General features: G+C 46.1%; 2 protein-coding genes across 2 annotated transcripts; one reads left to right on the top strand and one right to left on the bottom strand.

Annotated features, from left to right (window-relative positions):
- Positions 1-2,178: 2,178 nt before the first annotated feature.
- LOC109773151 (uncharacterized) lies at positions 2,179-3,333 on the bottom strand. The gene has a single exon (XM_020331848.4). The coding sequence runs from the start codon at positions 3,008-3,010 to the stop codon at positions 2,297-2,299; it is 714 nt and encodes a 237-aa protein (XP_020187437.2). The 5' UTR covers positions 3,011-3,333; the 3' UTR covers positions 2,179-2,296.
- Positions 3,334-5,565: 2,232 nt separating this feature from the next.
- LOC109773140 (alpha-L-arabinofuranosidase 1) lies at positions 5,566-17,702 on the top strand. Its single transcript, XM_020331839.4, has 18 exons — positions 5,566-5,696; positions 6,047-6,243; positions 6,352-6,406; positions 6,960-7,156; positions 7,457-7,578; positions 7,673-7,820; positions 8,063-8,132; positions 9,322-9,467; positions 9,549-9,594; positions 9,699-9,751; positions 14,971-15,121; positions 15,556-15,674; positions 15,790-15,861; positions 16,188-16,294; positions 16,548-16,604; positions 16,693-16,885; positions 17,080-17,223; positions 17,320-17,702. The coding sequence occupies exons 2-18, from the start codon at positions 6,064-6,066 to the stop codon at positions 17,443-17,445; spliced, it is 1,986 nt and encodes a 661-aa protein (XP_020187428.1). The 5' UTR covers positions 5,566-5,696; positions 6,047-6,063; the 3' UTR covers positions 17,446-17,702.
- Positions 17,703-17,759: the final 57 nt, after the last annotated feature.

Raw genomic sequence — 17,759 nt, 5'->3', positions numbered from 1 at the left:
CTCAGTTCCTTCACATAGTTATACTGGGGAAAGGAACATCTGGTGAGATGTGAAAAACTTACCGGATTGGCAGGGCGCATGGTGCTGAGTCCACGATCTTTGGTAAGGGGAGGAGGTACCTCGGCACCCTTGAACAGCACCTTCCAGACGTCTTTGTGCGTCGTGTCGAAAAGCTCTCGCAGCGTGTGGTGCTCGGCCGGGTCGAACTCCCACATATTGAATGCCCGTCTTTGACACGGGAGGATCCGGCGGAAGAGCATGACCTGGACCACGTTGACGAGCTTGATTTTCTTGCTCATCATGTTCCGGACACATTTCTGTAGTACGGTCAACTCCACCGACGAACCCCAGGATAGGCCCTTCTCTTTCCAGGAGGTGAGCCGCATGGGGATGCTGGATCGAAATTCGGGGGCCGCCACCCAGTTGGTGTCACGCGGCTCGGTGATGTAGAACCACCCCGATTGCCACCCTTCACGGTCTCCACGTAGGAGCCCTCGAGCCAGGTGACATTGGGCATTTTGCCCACCATGGCGCCTCCGCACTCCGCTTGCTGGCCAACCACCACCTTTGGTTTTACATTGAAGGTCTTCAGCCACAGGCCAAAGTGGGGCTTGATGCGGAGGAAGGCCTCGCACACGACGATAAACGTCGAGATGTTGAGGATGAAATTGGGGGCCAGATCATGAAAATCCAGCCCGTAATAAAACATGAGCCCGCGGACAAACGGGTGGAGGGGAAATCCCAGTCCGCGGACGAAGTGGGTAAGAAATACCACCCTCTCATGGGGCTCTGGAGTAGGGACGATCTGCCCCGCATCTGGTAGCCGGTGCGCAATATCTGCGGCCAGGTATCCGGCTCCCCAGAGCTTTGTAATGTCCTCCTCTGTAACGGAGGAGACCATCCACTTGCCTCCTGCTCCGGACATGCTCGGAGTGGTTTTGAGGAGAAAATGCGGACTTGGGCGCTGGAGCTCGAGTGCGCAAGAATGTATGAGCAAGGAAGAAGAAGGCGTGGGTGAAAAAGATGAATCCTTGTCCCTTTATAAGGGCGGAAGACACTATGCGCCTCCCCACCTGCCTGGTAAACTCGCTTATTCCCCAAGCGCCGCAATTGATGGCACGGTTGGGTTACCCACACCCGTATTGATGAGAATCCCGTGATAAGGGGACACGATCTCTGCTTCGACAAGACGTGCCAAGAAAACCGCCTGGCAATATGTGCAGTAGCTGGTTAGGAAAAATGGTTCGAATAATGACCGGGCCGTGGCGTGATGTCACGCTATGAAACTTGTCAGCAGATTAGATTTGTGGAATATTATACTCTCTACGGCGGTATGTGGAATTTATTTTGCAGAGCCGGACACGATCCTTGTGTTCAAAAATCTTCTATGGAGTATTCGGAGGAGGAACCCGTCTTGCAATGCCGAAGACAATCTACGCGCCGGACTCATCGTCATTGAAGCCTGGTTCAGTGGCTACTGAGGGAGTCCTGGATTAGGGGGTCCTCGGATAGCCGGACTATATACTTTAGCCGGACTGTTGGACTATGAAGATACAAGACTCAAGACTTCGTCCCGTGTCCGGATGGGACTCTCCTTTGCGTGGAAGGCAAGCTTGGCAGTACGGATATGTAGATCTCCTCCTTTGTAACCGACTCTGTGTAACCCTAGCCCCCTCCGGTGTCTATATAAACCGGAAGGTTTAGTCCGTAGGACAACAACAATCATAATCATAGGCTAGCTTATAGGGTTTAGCCTCTACGATCTCGTGGTAGATCAACTCTTGTAATACTCATATCATCAAGATCAATCAAGCAGGAAGTAGGGTATTACCTCCATCGAGAGGGCCCGAACCTGGGTAAACATTGTGTCCCCCGCCTCCTGTTATCATCCGCCTTAAACGCACAGTTCGGGACCCCCTAACCAAGATCCGACGGTTTTGACACCGACACCAGGGTTCTTGGATGCTTGCGTGGCATCGGTCTGAACGCCCGTAAAGTCCCCCATTGCTTAAAAGTGACGTCCGTCGAGCAGACTGATGGCAAATCGTTCGGACGATTGCCAGAGGGTCCGCAGTCCTTAATTCACATTTTCACCCTGACTGCCCGACAGCAGATAACACGTAGGATCATCAGTACATGATCTAACCAACAACGCAGATCACAGATCACATGGCACGGTTATAAATAGAACAACTAATCAAGAAGTTGGATGATTTGCCCCACTTTTCAAGGCGTTGGATGACTTGTCCTTTGATTGTCTCAATGATAATGGCTCCGGGCCTCACCCGATAGCCTCTCAGGAAGGCGAATGATCAAATGAAGAAGTAAAGCGGGGCGAAATATCCAATTTCTCGTCAAAACGGAGCAACGCGACGGCGAGCTTTGCGAGCTTGAACGCGTCGTCGTCCTCCGCCGTCAGCGGCGAAGCCGCTTTGCTCTTCTCGAACCTGCCCTCGCACTCCTTCGCCGCGGCCGCGGCCTTCTCCAGGATCGCTGTCGCCTCTCCGAACCTCCCGCCCTTGACCGCGGCGGTGGACGCAGGCCCGTCGTCCACTATGCCGCCGTACAGCGACCGGCACCACCGGAGGCACCGCGCCAGGGCGGCGTCACCCGGCTTGACCTTCACGCCGCTGCCACCGAGCAGGCGATCGATCTTGGCCTCCGTGCTGGTGGCGTTGGTCGCGAGGAGGTCCACGGCGACGGCGGCGAGGTCTTGGTAGCCGGCGGCGCTGCCGGCGGAGCCGAGGGCACCCAGGCAGAACGTGACGTCGAAGTAGGTGCTCCCGCCGCCGACGGTCTTGCATGCGGCAAGTATGATCTGGTCGCTGGCCGACCGCGCAGGCGCAGGTGCCTCGGCAGCCGCAAGGAGGACGGAGAAGAGCAGCAAGATCACGCTCATCATGCTACTAGAGGAACAGGAGAAGGAAGCCATTGCCTGAGAAGGATTCCGTCTTGTGTACGTGTCGAAGATGGCAGATGAACATGTGAGGTGTTGGAAGATCGATTGCATATATTTTTATTTTTCGACTTGATTCTGTATTTGGCCACCACGCTCATCACACGAGTATCGTGGAGTGTTCTTCATGCTCATACTGATATCATGTGTACTTTTGGATTTACATTACGACATTAAAACTGCCCGGTAGTTCAGAGAAATGGCACTTCAGACCGTCGGGAAAAGCCATAGAAAATTGTCATCCACGTGGCTAGCAGCCTAGCACCACAGAAGAGGAACTGCCAAACTACTACGCGCCGGTGCAAATGAGTCACGCTATCGTGCCATAGTGGCCCTTTCCTTTTAAGCTTCTTTTAGACCAACATAACTAGCCAGTGAGCCACCGCAGCAAGCAATGGACTTGTCAGCGATAGCTAGCCTTTCCAAGTTTCATCATCGGTGTGTGTATCCATCTCATCACGTTGCATGTGACGACACACATTATTGCTCCTCACTCTACTACCTACAAATGGCTATATTCGTTTTCCTTTGTTGTGATTTGAGCAAATTTTCCGGCCTGCAAATCGAGTATGAAACAGAATACTATGCATGCAATTGTATACACAAGAAGTGCTTCAGAGGTGGTAATAATGAGACTCGAAAAATAGGTGGATGCCAACCAAAGGGGTACAATTATGAGCGGGCCGCGACATTTCTTGTCTGTCTATTTCTTACTAAAAAGGAATGAAAGTAGAACGCAAGTAACATAGCGTGGGGCTTTTCCTATAAATCGGGTCATAGAAAGCGACTGTGGTCCAGAAGCAATCATGTGGATGGATGTAATCCTTGACGAAAGGATGTCTCCTGCAATATGGAATTTCTAGGCATGAGACACATGGCAGTCCATTAACTTTGCAAAAAAAAAAAAGCTCTCACCAATGCGTTTACTTAATAAGGGCGAGTAGACCTCTACGAGCTCCTTTGATTATTTCTTCTTTTGAGAGCGCGAGAATAGGAATGTTGTTCCTATACACGTCTCCCTGATATGTTGTGTCTTAGGGCATTTTTGTATGCTAGAACTGAATTGGGTCAACTGAATTAGGTAACCGATTCGTGGTAGGGTCTCCATCTCTTTTGTTTTGATGGCCTTGAAATCTGAAAACAAATTCAATTTCAATTTTTCTAAGATGCTATTCGTAAAAAATGTCCTCTCCTTTGTGGCCACTAGTCTTCACTCGACCCAATCACCCTTATCTCCACCAGCAGCGATGTGGTCAGCCAACTCAAGAAGGTTATTTACTGTCATGGATTAGTTGCCCACATCAATTGTCGATGTTGTGCCCATTCAAGATTTTAGAAAATGTTAAGAAAGAGTAGTTGGGTGGGCATGGATTCTATCCAACACATGCCTTCTTACTCTGCTTGTATACTCTACAATACAGGGTGCAGGCAAAAGTTCACCGTCCAGCTATTCTTCAGCTGCAACTTACAGTAGTAGTTTTGCCCCTTTAGCCTCCAGATGTCGTCACCCTTTTTCTTTTACGAAAGCATATGTCGTCATCCTAAATTCTGAATTCTCGTCTTCCACAACCCAAAAGACAACATCTAAACCAGTAGCTACATTCATGCTAAACTAGGGGGAAACTGGAAATTCAACTCGCTAACCAGAGTCAAATTCACATCAAAACTAAAAAAGCACAATTGACCATCCCCAAGCGTATACAGAGGCGAGGCTGGGAGAACAACTATTTCTGCAAGCTCTGCAACAGAAGTTTAGAGTCCTCTATGCATCTCCTGTGGGAGTGCACAGTTTCCCACGCGATCTGGGCGAAGGCAGCCGCCTGGGATGGCTGCAACGCGCTGTCGCCTGCAACTTGGGCACGTAGCAAGACTACGACGGAGGCAATCAAGGCCATCATCGCCGCCTCACCCCCGGCCGCAAAGAAAGGGATCAAGACCATGGTTGCCCTAGTGGCATGGCACATCTGGCAGGAGCGTAACTGCTACACCTTCAGAGGGAAGATGGCGAGCGCCGCCACTGTGATCGAGGCATGTCGAAGGGATTTGGAGCAATGGAGGTTAGCCGGGGCAAAAGGAATAGAGATCCTTTGGGGAGATCACGGGAGAATTTTTCCCTAGGTTAAACTAGAGGGCGCGTATGCTGGCCGCGCCACCTTTTTCGGGGCACTCATATCTAATCACTTGATCATATTTTTGTAATCTCTCCTCCGCTAAATCAATGAAAAGTCAGGATACTGATCTTTCAAACAAAAAAGCGTACCAGCCATGGGGAATTGCATGAACAGGTGACCGACCGTTTTCGATTTATTGTTGACTGAAATAAATATTTTGAAATAAAAGAAATACTGTATTTCGTAAAACCAAGACTGAATTCCACCTCCGAACACCGACAAGTCAATCACAACGGGACATGTCCAGTCTAGCCCGGGAAGCAAGGACCGAGGGTGTGCTCGTTGTCCATCGGCCATCGCCACTCGCTCCGCGGCCGGATCAACATCCAACGGCTGAGACGGGCAAAGATGCTGGCTCCCAGCTCCACGTGGCACGCGGTCCCACTCTCTTGGACCCACCAAACCCACCCACCTCTCTTCTATTCCTCGTTCGCAGTCATGGGCTCGCAGCAGCTACTTAAGCAGCGGCACTTCCTCTTCCTCCCCGAGCACCCCACCAACACCATCGCGGCATCACAGTTCACGAGTGCTTGCCATCCCTTCGCTCCGTCCTCGAGTGCTGGCCGGAGGTGAGCAGTTCCATGATCCGATCTTGTTCATTACGGCGCCCCCCCTCTCTGTCTGCGTCATTTTCTCCCTGCTCCGGTCAGTACTACTGTTCATGCGCATCATGGCTGAGAGGTTGAGGTGTTCGATGGAATGTCTAAGGGAAGAGGTTTAGTTGATTTCCCTTGTGTTTTGTGCTTTCTTCCCGCTATATTCCTCCCAAACGAGTTCACCTTTGCCACTTGGTTTTTCTTTTCTTTCCTTGATCGGCGCCCCCAATTATTCGGTTTTATTGTGGAAACAATTCTACTGTTTGTCGCCATTTTACATGCTCGATCGATCCGCGAACTGATCTGATGATCTTTATCTTCAGGCTAGAGTAAGTGGGTGATGGGCACCAAGGATGCGGCAGCTTTGCATACCATCCTCTGCTCCTTGCTTCTTCTCTCGTTGAGCTGCGGGTGCCTGGCGGCAGAGTCGGAGGGGGCTCAGACGGCACTGCTGGAGGTCGATACGTCATGGAAGGCCGCCAGAAAGATCCCTCAAACCCTCTTTGGCTTGTTCTTTGAGGTGCATGTCATCTTTTGGCTAACGATCATTGCCTTTAAATCCCATCACAAAACCCTTCTGATTATTCTTGATTTTTCGCAATATTCCTCCACCGAATATTCATTCTAGGAAATCAACCACGCTGGAGCTGGTGGATTGTGGGCGGAGCTTGTCAGTAACAGAGGTACTGCTGTTACGTACCATCACTATCAGCTCTTATATGTACACTGCCTCTTGGAACATGTTATCAGAAAGTTCTGGACTACGTTACAGACAAATGCGCTTGATCCATAGCTCCAAAAGCCATGCAATGACTTACATGGCAGTGATACACATACACCTAGTTGCATTTTTTGGAACTCTGAAATTTTGCACTGACCTATATCCAAATTTCCCTGTTAACAAGGATTCATATAGGCTGAATGGTCAGTCATGTATAAAAGAGTACAGTACCCTTTTTTGCGCAACTGGATCATACGAAATTTTGTACAAAGAACAATAACAGATTTCTGTTACTTCTATATTTATTCCCGTTCCATATTGACAGTTGGCACTTGGCAGTCCTTCCTGCTTCTTGTTTTCTGTTCCCTAGGTAGTTCTGCAATCACTGCAGAACAAAACAAATCACTATTACTACCAATAACAATACAAAAAAATTGTTGCCCTTTCCCTTTTATAAGATGTCGATAAAATTTCACATTTAGCCATGTACTGACTGTTACAGAATTGTGCTTTAGGTTTTGAAGCTGGAGGGCCTTACACTCCTTCAAATATAGATCCATGGTCCATCATTGGTGACGAATCCTCCATATACGTGAAGACTGAAAGAGCATCTTGTTTCAGTAGAAATATGGTTGCTCTAAGGATGGAAATTCTTTGTGCCAAGTGTCCAGCTGGCGGTGTTGGTATTTACAACCCAGGATTCTGGGGCATGGTACGTTTTATTCATCAATATACTAAGTGGACAGGAACATCAGCATTAAAATATAAATATAAAAAATGATGGTCAACAGTTTACAGGCTACAGTATTGCTAGCTGAAAAATGATAGCAAATGTTTTTCTTCCCAGAAGTGAAAACTGAAACATAACTTGATCTGTTCTAATCCACATCCATAATTTTAGCTCTCCATTTAATGCTGTGCCTTCGCTTCCTTGGAATGCATCCTTTTTCTCAGAAGCATTTTCACTTTTTCCCTCTGGTTTTGTGCTGCACCTGACCATTTCAACTTCCAGAACATAGAAGAGGGGAAGAGCTATAATCTGGTAATGTATATCAGATCACTAGAATCCGTGGAGTTGACTGCTTCACTCACATGTTCAGATGGACTGCAAAATATAGCAGCAGCTGTCATAGTGTATATATCTTCCCTAGCACTGGAGATAAGATGATTTTCAATTTGTTAATTTTTTCACTAAGACTTGAAAGGATTACATACGGTGTGTTTACAGAGATACAAATGTGTCAGATTGGAGAAAGATACAGATGCAATTATTAGCTAAAGTAACGTGCAGAACTTCAAGACTTGAGTTAACAACTTCCAAAAGGGGAGTCATATGGATCGATCAAGTGTCACTCATACCTTCAGATACATACAAGGTGAATTGCATTTTTATCCTGTCTTCCTATTGGGTACTGACACTCCCAAACGCATGATGTGATCTGGAATAATAATAATAATGATGATGATGATAATAATAATAATAATAGTTTGCATTTATATTTTAGAAACTTTAATAATAATAATAATGATGATGATGATAATTTAATCCATCTTATCTAATGCTTCTAAGTACGAGTTTACAAGGGACCTTAATCGTTATTTTGTTGTACATATACAGGGCCATGGCTTTCGCAAGGAACTCATACACATGCTTGTGGATTTAAAACCACGGTTCCTACGATTTCCTGGTATTTCATATGCTTTTGAAATTAAGATCAACTAATAAATGCTGCACGTTTATGTTCTAAACTTCTAACATGTTTATGAACTGTTTATATCCAATGGTTCTCGCAAACTTTTGGTGGGTATTCCTTTGTATTTTTTAGATCATATTCAGCCATTAGGATTTGGTAGGAACTAATTAAGCAGCCAATCTCAAACAGGAATATGCTTAGACTGACAATCATAAACTTTATTACGTCTGCCAAGAGAACTACTAATGACTGAAGCAAAAAAATGTAGAAGTATATGGTAGTCTCCTTTGTACTGCATAGCCTCCTTTTGTCCTGTAGAATGCATTTTTTATGGTTGAGAAATCGAGTGAAAACTGGCAAGGATTCTTCAGCTGCAAGATAGGGTAGGACTCTCTACTGTACCATGTATTGTGCTTATATATGCCCCATTAGGGCATATCAATAGCTGACCTTTTACATAAGAGTGTTGAACATATCTGATCAAATTGATCCTTAATGTTCTCTTATCTATCAAGTTGGCTAACCCAAAAAATAGATCTTGCAGCTGGTGTACCCAGCAGACAATTTTTATCTTGTGTTATTTTTTAATGTATAATGGAAGCCTTTATTACCCCTGGCCTCTGCACCATAAGATGCATAGACATAAACTTATCTTGTGGTATAGTAAAAGATATGGATAACACAAAATTCTAAAACTACTTTACAAGAAGAAACTAGAATTGAGCACAAAGTTCTTATTATTTTAGTGTCCTATGCAACGTTCCTTTTTACATAATTGTTCTGTTTAGGTTGATTTGAGATGATACGCTTAACATATAAGTACATCATTGCCTTTTTAAAACTGTACAACTTATTAATCGTCCTAGTCCAGATTAGAGTGATGATGCTAATTTACTTGATACTGTAAGCTTAACACCTAAATTTGAAGAATGAGTAGAAGTTTCAAATTTGACGACAAGTTAATCCAGATTGCAAGTTAAACTGAAAATGACTATCTTACCCCTGATGTCATATGTTGCCTTATTTCTCTGTATATTTCATATGGATGCCATATTTCTCTGTATTTTTTTCATATGGATGCCATAGTGGGTACTTTATTCTAGAAACAAATGAAATTTTGTAACTAGAATTTTAACAATTCTTCAATCATAGGTATATTGATATTTCGCACCATTTTTTATAGGTGGTACCTTTGTTGAAGGCATTTTGTTAAGAAATGCTTTCAGATGGAGGGAAACTATCGGTCCATGGGAAGAGAGGCCTGGGCACTATGGAGACGTTTGGAATTACTGGACAGATGATGGTCTTGGGTATTATGAGCTTCTCCAGGTATGCTGATTAATCTCATATGGATTTTCTAGGTGTAGCCATATCTAAACTCATACATTGAGTGTGAGATGTCTATTAAAGCTCGCGGAAGACCTGGGCGCCGAGCCAATCTGGGTTTTTAACGCTGGTAAATAGTACTCTTGCTATTTTTTCATTAATCCTACTTTAACATATCTTGAATAATCACTTGCATACCAATTAGTTTCTTGAACTTTTTCTCTTGAATTTTAGGGATCAGCCGGAATGATCAAGTTGATACCACTGCCATCGCACCTTTTGTAAAGGTATTTTTTTATGGAGTAGATCTTTCACTTATGGATCACTCTTAGTGCAGTACAGTTTAATGTTCCCTTTTTTTCTGGGTGAGTATGTTAGGAATAAGCAACTTATATTCCCATGAGGCCATAGGCCGATATATATACATGTACAGGTGTGGAACATATGCAGGAAACCCCTTATACAACGGGATAAATACAAAGGGGTACATGGCCTATATTATAACTCTAACACCCCCCCTCAAACTCATGGTGGAGGAACAACACTGAGTTTGGAGAGATAAAAGCCATGTTGTGCTCTAGTCTGGGCCTTCGTCAGGAAATCCGCCAACTGTAACTCGGAAGGCACATACTGAAGAGCAATAACCTGATCCTGCACAGTAGCGCGCACATAGAAAGCATCAACACCAATATGCTTGGTGAGCTCATGCTTCACAGGATCGCGCGCAATGCTAATAGCACCTGTACTGTCAGATAAGAGCAGAGTCGGTGTAGTGACAGAAACACCAAAATCCTGAAGTAACCACCGTAACCAAGTCACCTCTGCCGTCAAAAGAGCCATGGCTCGCAACTCAGCCTCAGCACTCGAACGGGAAACTGCAATCTGTTTCTTCGTCTTCCAGGCAATGAGAGAACCACCAAGAAAAACACAGTAAGCAGAAAGTGAACGGCGATCAGAAGGATCACTAGCCCACGTAGCATCCGAATAGGCCTGAAGCTGTAAAGAACTGGAGCTAGGAAAGAATAGACGGTGAGAGATCGTGCCCCGAAGATATCGGAGAACACGAAGGAGATGACTATAGTGAACCGATGTGGGAGCAGAGACAAACTGACTCAGAATATGAACCGGATAAGAGATGTCCGGACGAGTGACAGCTAGATAGACAAGACTGCCAACGAGATGACGATAACGCGTCGGGTCAGGGAGAGGAACACCATCAGTAGCACGGAGGTGAACATTGAGCTCCATAGGAGTCTCAACAATGCGCTCGTCAGTAAGAGCAGCACGAGCAAGAAGATCCTGGATATACTTTTCCTGAGATATAAAAAAGCCATCAGAGGTAGAAGAGACTTCAATCCCAAGAAAGTAGCGAAGAGGTCCAAGATCAGACATAAGAAACTGCTCACTAAGACGGGCCTTTACAAAGGCAATATACTCGGGGTCATCCCCAGTGATGATCATGTCATCAACATAGAGAAGAAGAAGAGTCCGACCATGAGGAGAAAGGTGAATAAACAATGCTGGATCATGAGCACTTGCTGAAAACCAGCAGTAGTGACCACAGAGGCAAAACGCTCAAACCAGGCGCGAGGGGCTTGCTTAAGGCCATAGAGAGAGCGACGAAGACGACATACCATGCCATCAGGAACATAATACCCAGGTGGTGGCTGCATGTACACCTCCTCACGCAGCTCACCATTAAGAAAGGCATTCTTAACATCAAGCTGAGATATAGACCAGTGGCGTGCAGAGGCAACAGCAAGAAGTGTACGAACAGTGGTCATATGGGCCACAGGAGCAAAAGTCTCGTCATAATCACGACCATGCTCCTGCTGAAAACCACGAGCCACAAGACGAGCTTTGTGACGCTCAAGAGAACCATCGGAGCGAGTCTTAACCTTGTAGACCCACTTACAAGTGATGGGACGGACTCCGGGAGGAAGAGAAACAAGATCCCAGGTACCAGCGCGTTCAAGAGCAGCAATCTCCTCTGCCATCGCAAACTGCCATTCAGGATGAACAACAGCCTGACGATAAGAAGTCGGCTCAAGAACAGCAGCACCAGCAGTGGGAAATCCAAAGCAATCAACAGGCGGACGAGGACGAGAACGCAAGCCATAAGTAGGCTGAGTGGAAGAGGACGACTCATCCAAGGAGGCATCCACAGGTCTTGAACGACGAGTGTAATGCTGAGGAAAAGATGGAACAATAGAAGGAGAAATCGCCAAGGTAGAATCGGGGGGTGGCGACGAAGAAGTCGCCGGAGATGAAGATGTGGGTGGCGACGAAGAAGGCACCGGAGATGAAGGTGTAGAATCCGGTGACATGCTAGGCGAGGAGACCGGAGAAGATGGTTGCTGCAAATCGACTAGGGGTGGAGAAGCAGAGGGAGTGGGACGAATAGGCACAGGCGCGACGGGGGTGATAGGTGAGTCAGGAAAAGTGAGAAAAGAGATATCCTCCATTGAAAAAATCGAGGAAGATGGGCGTGGGTAGAAAGGACGAGACTCATCAAAAGTCACGTCGCGAGAGATACGCATCCGACGACCGATAGGATCCCAACAACGATAGCCCTTATGCTCATCACTGTAGCCTAAGAAGACACACTCAACAGATTGAGCGGTCAGTTTGGTGCGTTCGCGAGGGGCAAGAAGAACATAGCAAACACAACCAAACAAGCGAAGCATCGAATAATCGGGAGAACGATCAAAAAGACGCTCAAAAGGAACGCCACCCTGCAAAGCAGCAGACGGCTGAAGGTTGATGAGATAGGCGGAAGTGGAGATAGCCTCGGCCCAAAAATGAGGCGGAAGAGAGGCGGCGATCATCATCGCACGAGCCGTCTCAAGAAGGTGACGATGCTTGCGCTCAGACACGCCATTCTGAGCATGAGCACCAGGACAAGAGAACTGGGCAAGAGTACCCTGCTCAGCAAGGACTCCACGCAACATCTTGGAGATATACTCTCCAGCAGAGTCAGCACGGAAAACACGAATAGGAGTAGAGAACTGAGTGTGAACCATGGCAGCAAAACGCTTATAGATAGATAACACCTCACTACGAGAGGACATAAAATATATCCAGGTGTATCTAGAGAAATCATCTATAAAAATAATATAGTAGCGATGACCTCCTTTCGAGGCAAAGGGAGCTGGACCCCAGACATCGGAGTGAACCAGGTCAAAAGGACGCTGAGACATAGTGTCACTATGAGGATAAGGTAACTGGACCTGTTTACCAAGCCGACAACCCTGACAGTCTAAAGACACACCGCCGGAGACAGATCCAAGAAGACCACGTCGAACTAAGGAGGAGAGGCGAGAGCCACACAAGTGACCAAGGCGATGATGCCACTGCTGAGAAGAGCTGGTAGACAAGGCAACAGAGGGGGAAAGACTGGCGGCGGTGGCAGCGGAGGGAAGGTGAAGCCAGTCAAGCTCCCAGAGACCCTGAGAGTCACGGTGTCGGGGGCCAGCACCAAGGAGAGCACCAGTGTGACGGTCCAGAACAGAACAAGAGTCAAAGTCTAGAATCACCCGACAACCGGAGTCAACAATCTGACCACCAGAAAGGAGCTGCATGGTAAGTCGAGGAACATGAGCAACATCAGGAACATGAAAAGATGAGGTGTTAAGAATGCCTCGACCATTAACCGGGAGGGAGGTACCATCAGCAGTAAGAACATGAATAGGAGAATCAAGAGCACGAAGAGAAGACAAGGTGGATGAATCATGAGTCATATGAAAAGATGCTCCAGTATCAAGAATCCATGGAGATGTACCTGACTGTGTTGAAGGTGGTCTCACAATGCCAGAGGAGTCAGTAGCAGAACCAGCAGAACCCGTCGGTGAAGAACCAGAGCATGCAGCGAGCAAGCACCGAAGGCGCGTAATCTCCTGCTCAGTCAGGGGCTCAACTGAAGAGGTCGACGTAGATGCACCCGGCAATGAAGAGCCGGAGGCAGTGAGCAGACCACGAAGTCCCACAATCTCCTGCTCGGTGAAGTACATAGCTGAAGTAGATGACGCAGTAGCACTGGGAGAGGAGCGGCCACCAACATCATCCGTAGAGGCCGGTGAAGGAGACGAGGGCACATGCAGACAAGCCCCAAGCGCCAAAGGAAGACGCGGGTCAATAGAGTCATATGCATCAACACATCCGATGGGGGCCGTGAGAGGAGCCGGTGTAGAATGATAATCACCGATGAAAGTCGCAGGAGGAGTCGATGTAGAGCGACAATCACCACGTGCGAGAGTCGCCACAGGGGACGATAGCACAGACGAACGAGCACCAAGCACTGAAGAAAGGCACATGTGCGAGACGGGGTCAGTATAGCAAACACTGAAAACACCGTCAGGAATCACCTCGGAGCAGGCGAGAGACACCATGTTTTTTTTTTTTGGAGAGACCCGAAATCAGCAGAATCCGAGACGGCAGGCGGAAGACCACGAGCAGGCGGGAGACAGGCGGGAGCGAACGGCGGCCGCGGGAAGTGGAGCTGGGGCGCACGGGTAGCAGCACCGGCGCCTGAGAGCAGGAGGCGTGGCTGCGAGCCTGGCGGGCCTGGCGACCGCGAGCCTGGCGGGAGGAGCGGACGACGGGAGCCGCCCTGGGCGGACGGCGGAAGCAGCGCCTGGCGGGAGCGGCGCTGGGCGGGAGCGGCGCTGGGCGGGAGCAGCGCCTGGGCGGGAGCGGCGCTGGGCGGGAACGGCGCCTGGGCGGGAGAAGACGCGGCGGCGGCGAGATGGGATCGGAGCACGAGTTGCGCGTGCGAAAAAAGAGACCTAAAGCTCTAATACCATGTTAGGAATAAGCAACTTATATTCCCATGAGGCCATAGGCCGATATATATACATGTACAGGTGTGGAACATATGCAGGAAACCCCTTATACAACGGGATAAATACAAAGGGGTACATGACCTATATTATAACTCTAACAGAGTATACAAAAAGAACATATGGCGCCTCTTTTCAGAGCATGTTTATGAGCATATTAGATCCAGGTAAGTTAGGTGGTCTTGTCAAAATAACAGCTGCACGCTAGTTCACTGGTATGGTATCTGAATGACAACAACATATAGACATATAGTGTGTATACTCGATTGAACATTGCTCAAAGGGAAGATAGTTAGCATAATGAGAAGCCAAACTGGCACAATGGAACATAGTGTGTCACCTATGTCACTGTCAATGTTCTTCAAAAAAAGTTAGCCCATCTGTTTTTTCCTTCATAGCAGATGCTATCGATCTAACAAGAGCTTTTTTGAAATTGTACTGGTATATTTATGTATTTATGAAAAGGCATCAATATCTTTAGAAATTAGAAAGGTCAAAGTGGCCTCTTATCCTCTACAAGGTAATGGTTCATCCTAGCCATTATATTTCAACATAAATGGACGATCCAGAACAATTTGGGAGCATCTTAAATTTTTTTCATCTAACATATATTTAGGCCTATGCATTTCTCATGATTTTAAGTTCTTTGTTTTCTTGACTTGCTATAGGATGTATTGGACAGCCTTGAGTTCGCTAGGGGAAGTGCAAAATCGACATGGGGATCTGTTAGAGCTGCAATGGGGCATCCTGAAAGATTTCAGCTGAAGTATGTCGCGGTTGGGAATGAAGATTGTGACAACACCAAACCATTTTACCAGGGTAATTTTTTATTAGTAATTAACATGCATAAACTGTAAAGATAACGTTTCCTATTGAATATCTTAGTAGTCTCAAGTGATGTGATGGCCATTGGCCAAGTCTAATCGACAATTCCTCGACATGACTTTTTTTGTAGAGCATATCTGAAACCACATTTTACTTCTTCATTCCCCCTTTTTAGCCATCACTGAATTGTGGAGTTGATTATGATCATAGCAATGCCATGAAAAAAAGGAAGAAAAATTGAGCCGTCCACTTTACCAGTTCATGGCCCACTAGACTACTAACACTGGATTTGCACATAAATTAAGCTATTCCATCATAGCTTACAGAATTACAGTGGCCTTCACTTGTTTTGCTGGAATACTAAAGAGTGAAGAGCTAGCTCAGAATTTCCTATGTTGCACGTGATGCCCTTAAATTCTATTTAACAGGACATTACCTCAAGTTCTACAATGCCATACGAGAGGCCTATCCAGATATTCAAATTATTTCAAACTGCGATGGCTCATCTGAGCCACTTGACCATCCTGCGGATTTATATGATTTCCATGTGAGTTTATTGCTTGCAAATTAGTTTGTCATTTCTCCCTGCTTAACTTTCATCAGATATTTTAGTAGTTATTTTATCAATGGTTTCTTAAAATACTCTGCCTTCGTTTCTGTAGATATATAATAGTGCTGATGATCTTTTTCTCAAGAAAGATACGTTTAGCAGGACATCACGTACCGGGCCTAAGGTATGGCTTAGTTTCTAAAGGCCTATGGAGTGGTTTATGTGGGCAATAGATGTTTCATGGACCTAGTTTCTGACTTTCTAGGGTGTTCTGAGGTCACTATTTCTTCCGCTTATTGTGCAACTGAAGTTGACATCTACCTTTACTGATTTATATACCAAAAAGTCTATTGAAATCGTCGTATTAGATCTTTGTAATTCCCATGCAGATTTCTTGGAAGGAGGATCTTAACTGATTCATGTGACAAGCATCTCACTGTTATCATGTTCTAGAGTTGTGTATTCTGTAGACTGAAGGTATCTTATAACTATCCTAAGATCTTATTTCAGGTATTCGTTAGTGAGTATGCTGTTCATGTTGATGGGGATACCAGCAAGGGAAGCCTTCAAGCTTCATTGGCAGAGGCTGCATTCCTCATTGGATTAGAAGTGAATAGGTAATGTCTTGCCTTCCTTGTTTTCTTGAGGTTTAGGGAAACACCACTAATGCAAAGGGTTGTCTTTCTATCGTAAGTTATCTTTCTATATAAGTTTTCCTGGGTGTAAATCGGTCTTTGGTACTTGTTCATATGGTAAGAAACTATGAGATAAGTACATATGTTGAACAGTGAATAATCTTCTAAATATTTATTTAACAGTAATTCCTTACTGCGAGTTAATGAGATGGTTTTGCGTCATTCTCCTGTGCAGTGATATCGTCCACATGGCGAGCTATGCCCCACTCTTCGTAAATGACAACGACCGCAAGTTAGCACTGACAGGATTCTGTGTGTTTTTTCGTACTAGCATTCTTATTATGACGGTTTCAGTGATTATGTCTGAGTATAATGAACAGATGGACCCCAGATGCGATAGTCTTCAACTCCTGGCAACAGTATGGAACTCCTAGTTACTGGATGCAGACATTTTTCGGTGAATCAAGTGGTGCTGTGATCCATCCAGTGAGACTCAATTCCAGCTACTCTGGTTCATTGGCAGCATCTGCAATTACCTGGCGAGACAATGAGGATATCTTCCTGAGGATAAAGGTAAACTCAGTTGTCCCAATTTCCTCCCATCCTGCATGCCATTTCTTCACTTCATTAGATAAAGAGCAGTAAACTTGCCTTGATGTTTGAAATGACCCAATCCACATACAGCAATACGGTTTCTACTGCTTGAGTAACATGTTTAGGTCTTAGAAATTAGAGCTCTGTACCAATCTTTATGTGATCCTCTGTAGATTGTGAACTTTGGGCCGAATACTGTGAACCTCACATTATCTGCAACCGGACTGGAAGCTGGTGTCGATACGTCAAGATCAGCTGTCACCGTTCTCACATCCAACTATTCGTTGGATGAGAACTCGTTCGATGACCCACTTAAGGCAAGATGGCGCCTTTGCTTTGCTCACGGTCTTTTTGTTTCATACGGTATGCACACTGTAATTTTTTGTAAAACATGTATCTTGCAACTGATGCAGGTTAAGCCGGTAAAAAGTGGTCTAGCCAGTGCTGCAGAAGAGATGCAGGCCATGCTGGTTCCGTACTCTTTCACTTCATATGATCTGGCTCTGGATGAGTACGGCGAGCTCGTAGCTGACATGTGAAGAAGCAATGGTGAGGTGGAAAACAAGATGATCTACACGAGGCATTGATCGATCAGGTCTGGTGCATGGATTCCAGAAAGCAAGCGAAATGTGAAGTTGTCTTCCCTGGTTCATTGGATATATAGATAAATAAATATAGGTTTGTTTTTCTGGTATTTGCCTATCAGGCCTCATGTGATCGGTCCTGGTATCCATGACACTACTTGTTGACGTTCCACAAGCATATATCAAAATGAATGAAAAGGTTCCCACGATGATATCTTTGTTGATTTGCTTTCGCCTGTTGACCTGTCGCAAGCATATATATATATAAA

This window comes from Aegilops tauschii, chromosome 4 (genome assembly GCF_002575655.3).
Source record: "Aegilops tauschii subsp. strangulata cultivar AL8/78 chromosome 4, Aet v6.0, whole genome shotgun sequence".
Lineage (NCBI taxonomy): Eukaryota > Viridiplantae > Streptophyta > Magnoliopsida > Poales > Poaceae > Aegilops > Aegilops tauschii.
Note: the sequence above shows the minus strand (reverse complement) of the source record. Positions and strands in the feature narration are given on the sequence as shown.

Bases quoted from the DNA above. Each gene is read 5' to 3' on its own strand.
- LOC109773151 (XM_020331848.4), bottom strand. From the start codon at position 3,010: ATGCAATCGATCTTCCAACACCTCACATGTTCATCTGCCATCTTCGAC.
- LOC109773140 (XM_020331839.4), top strand. From the start codon at position 6,064: ATGGGCACCAAGGATGCGGCAGCTTTGCATACCATCCTCTGCTCCTTG. The intron at 7,821-8,062 runs GTGAATTGCATT...GTACATATACAG, and splicing joins TACCTTCAGATACATACAAG to GGCCATGGCTTTCGCAAGGA. The intron at 16,605-16,692 runs GTTAGCACTGAC...TATAATGAACAG, and splicing joins GTAAATGACAACGACCGCAA to ATGGACCCCAGATGCGATAG.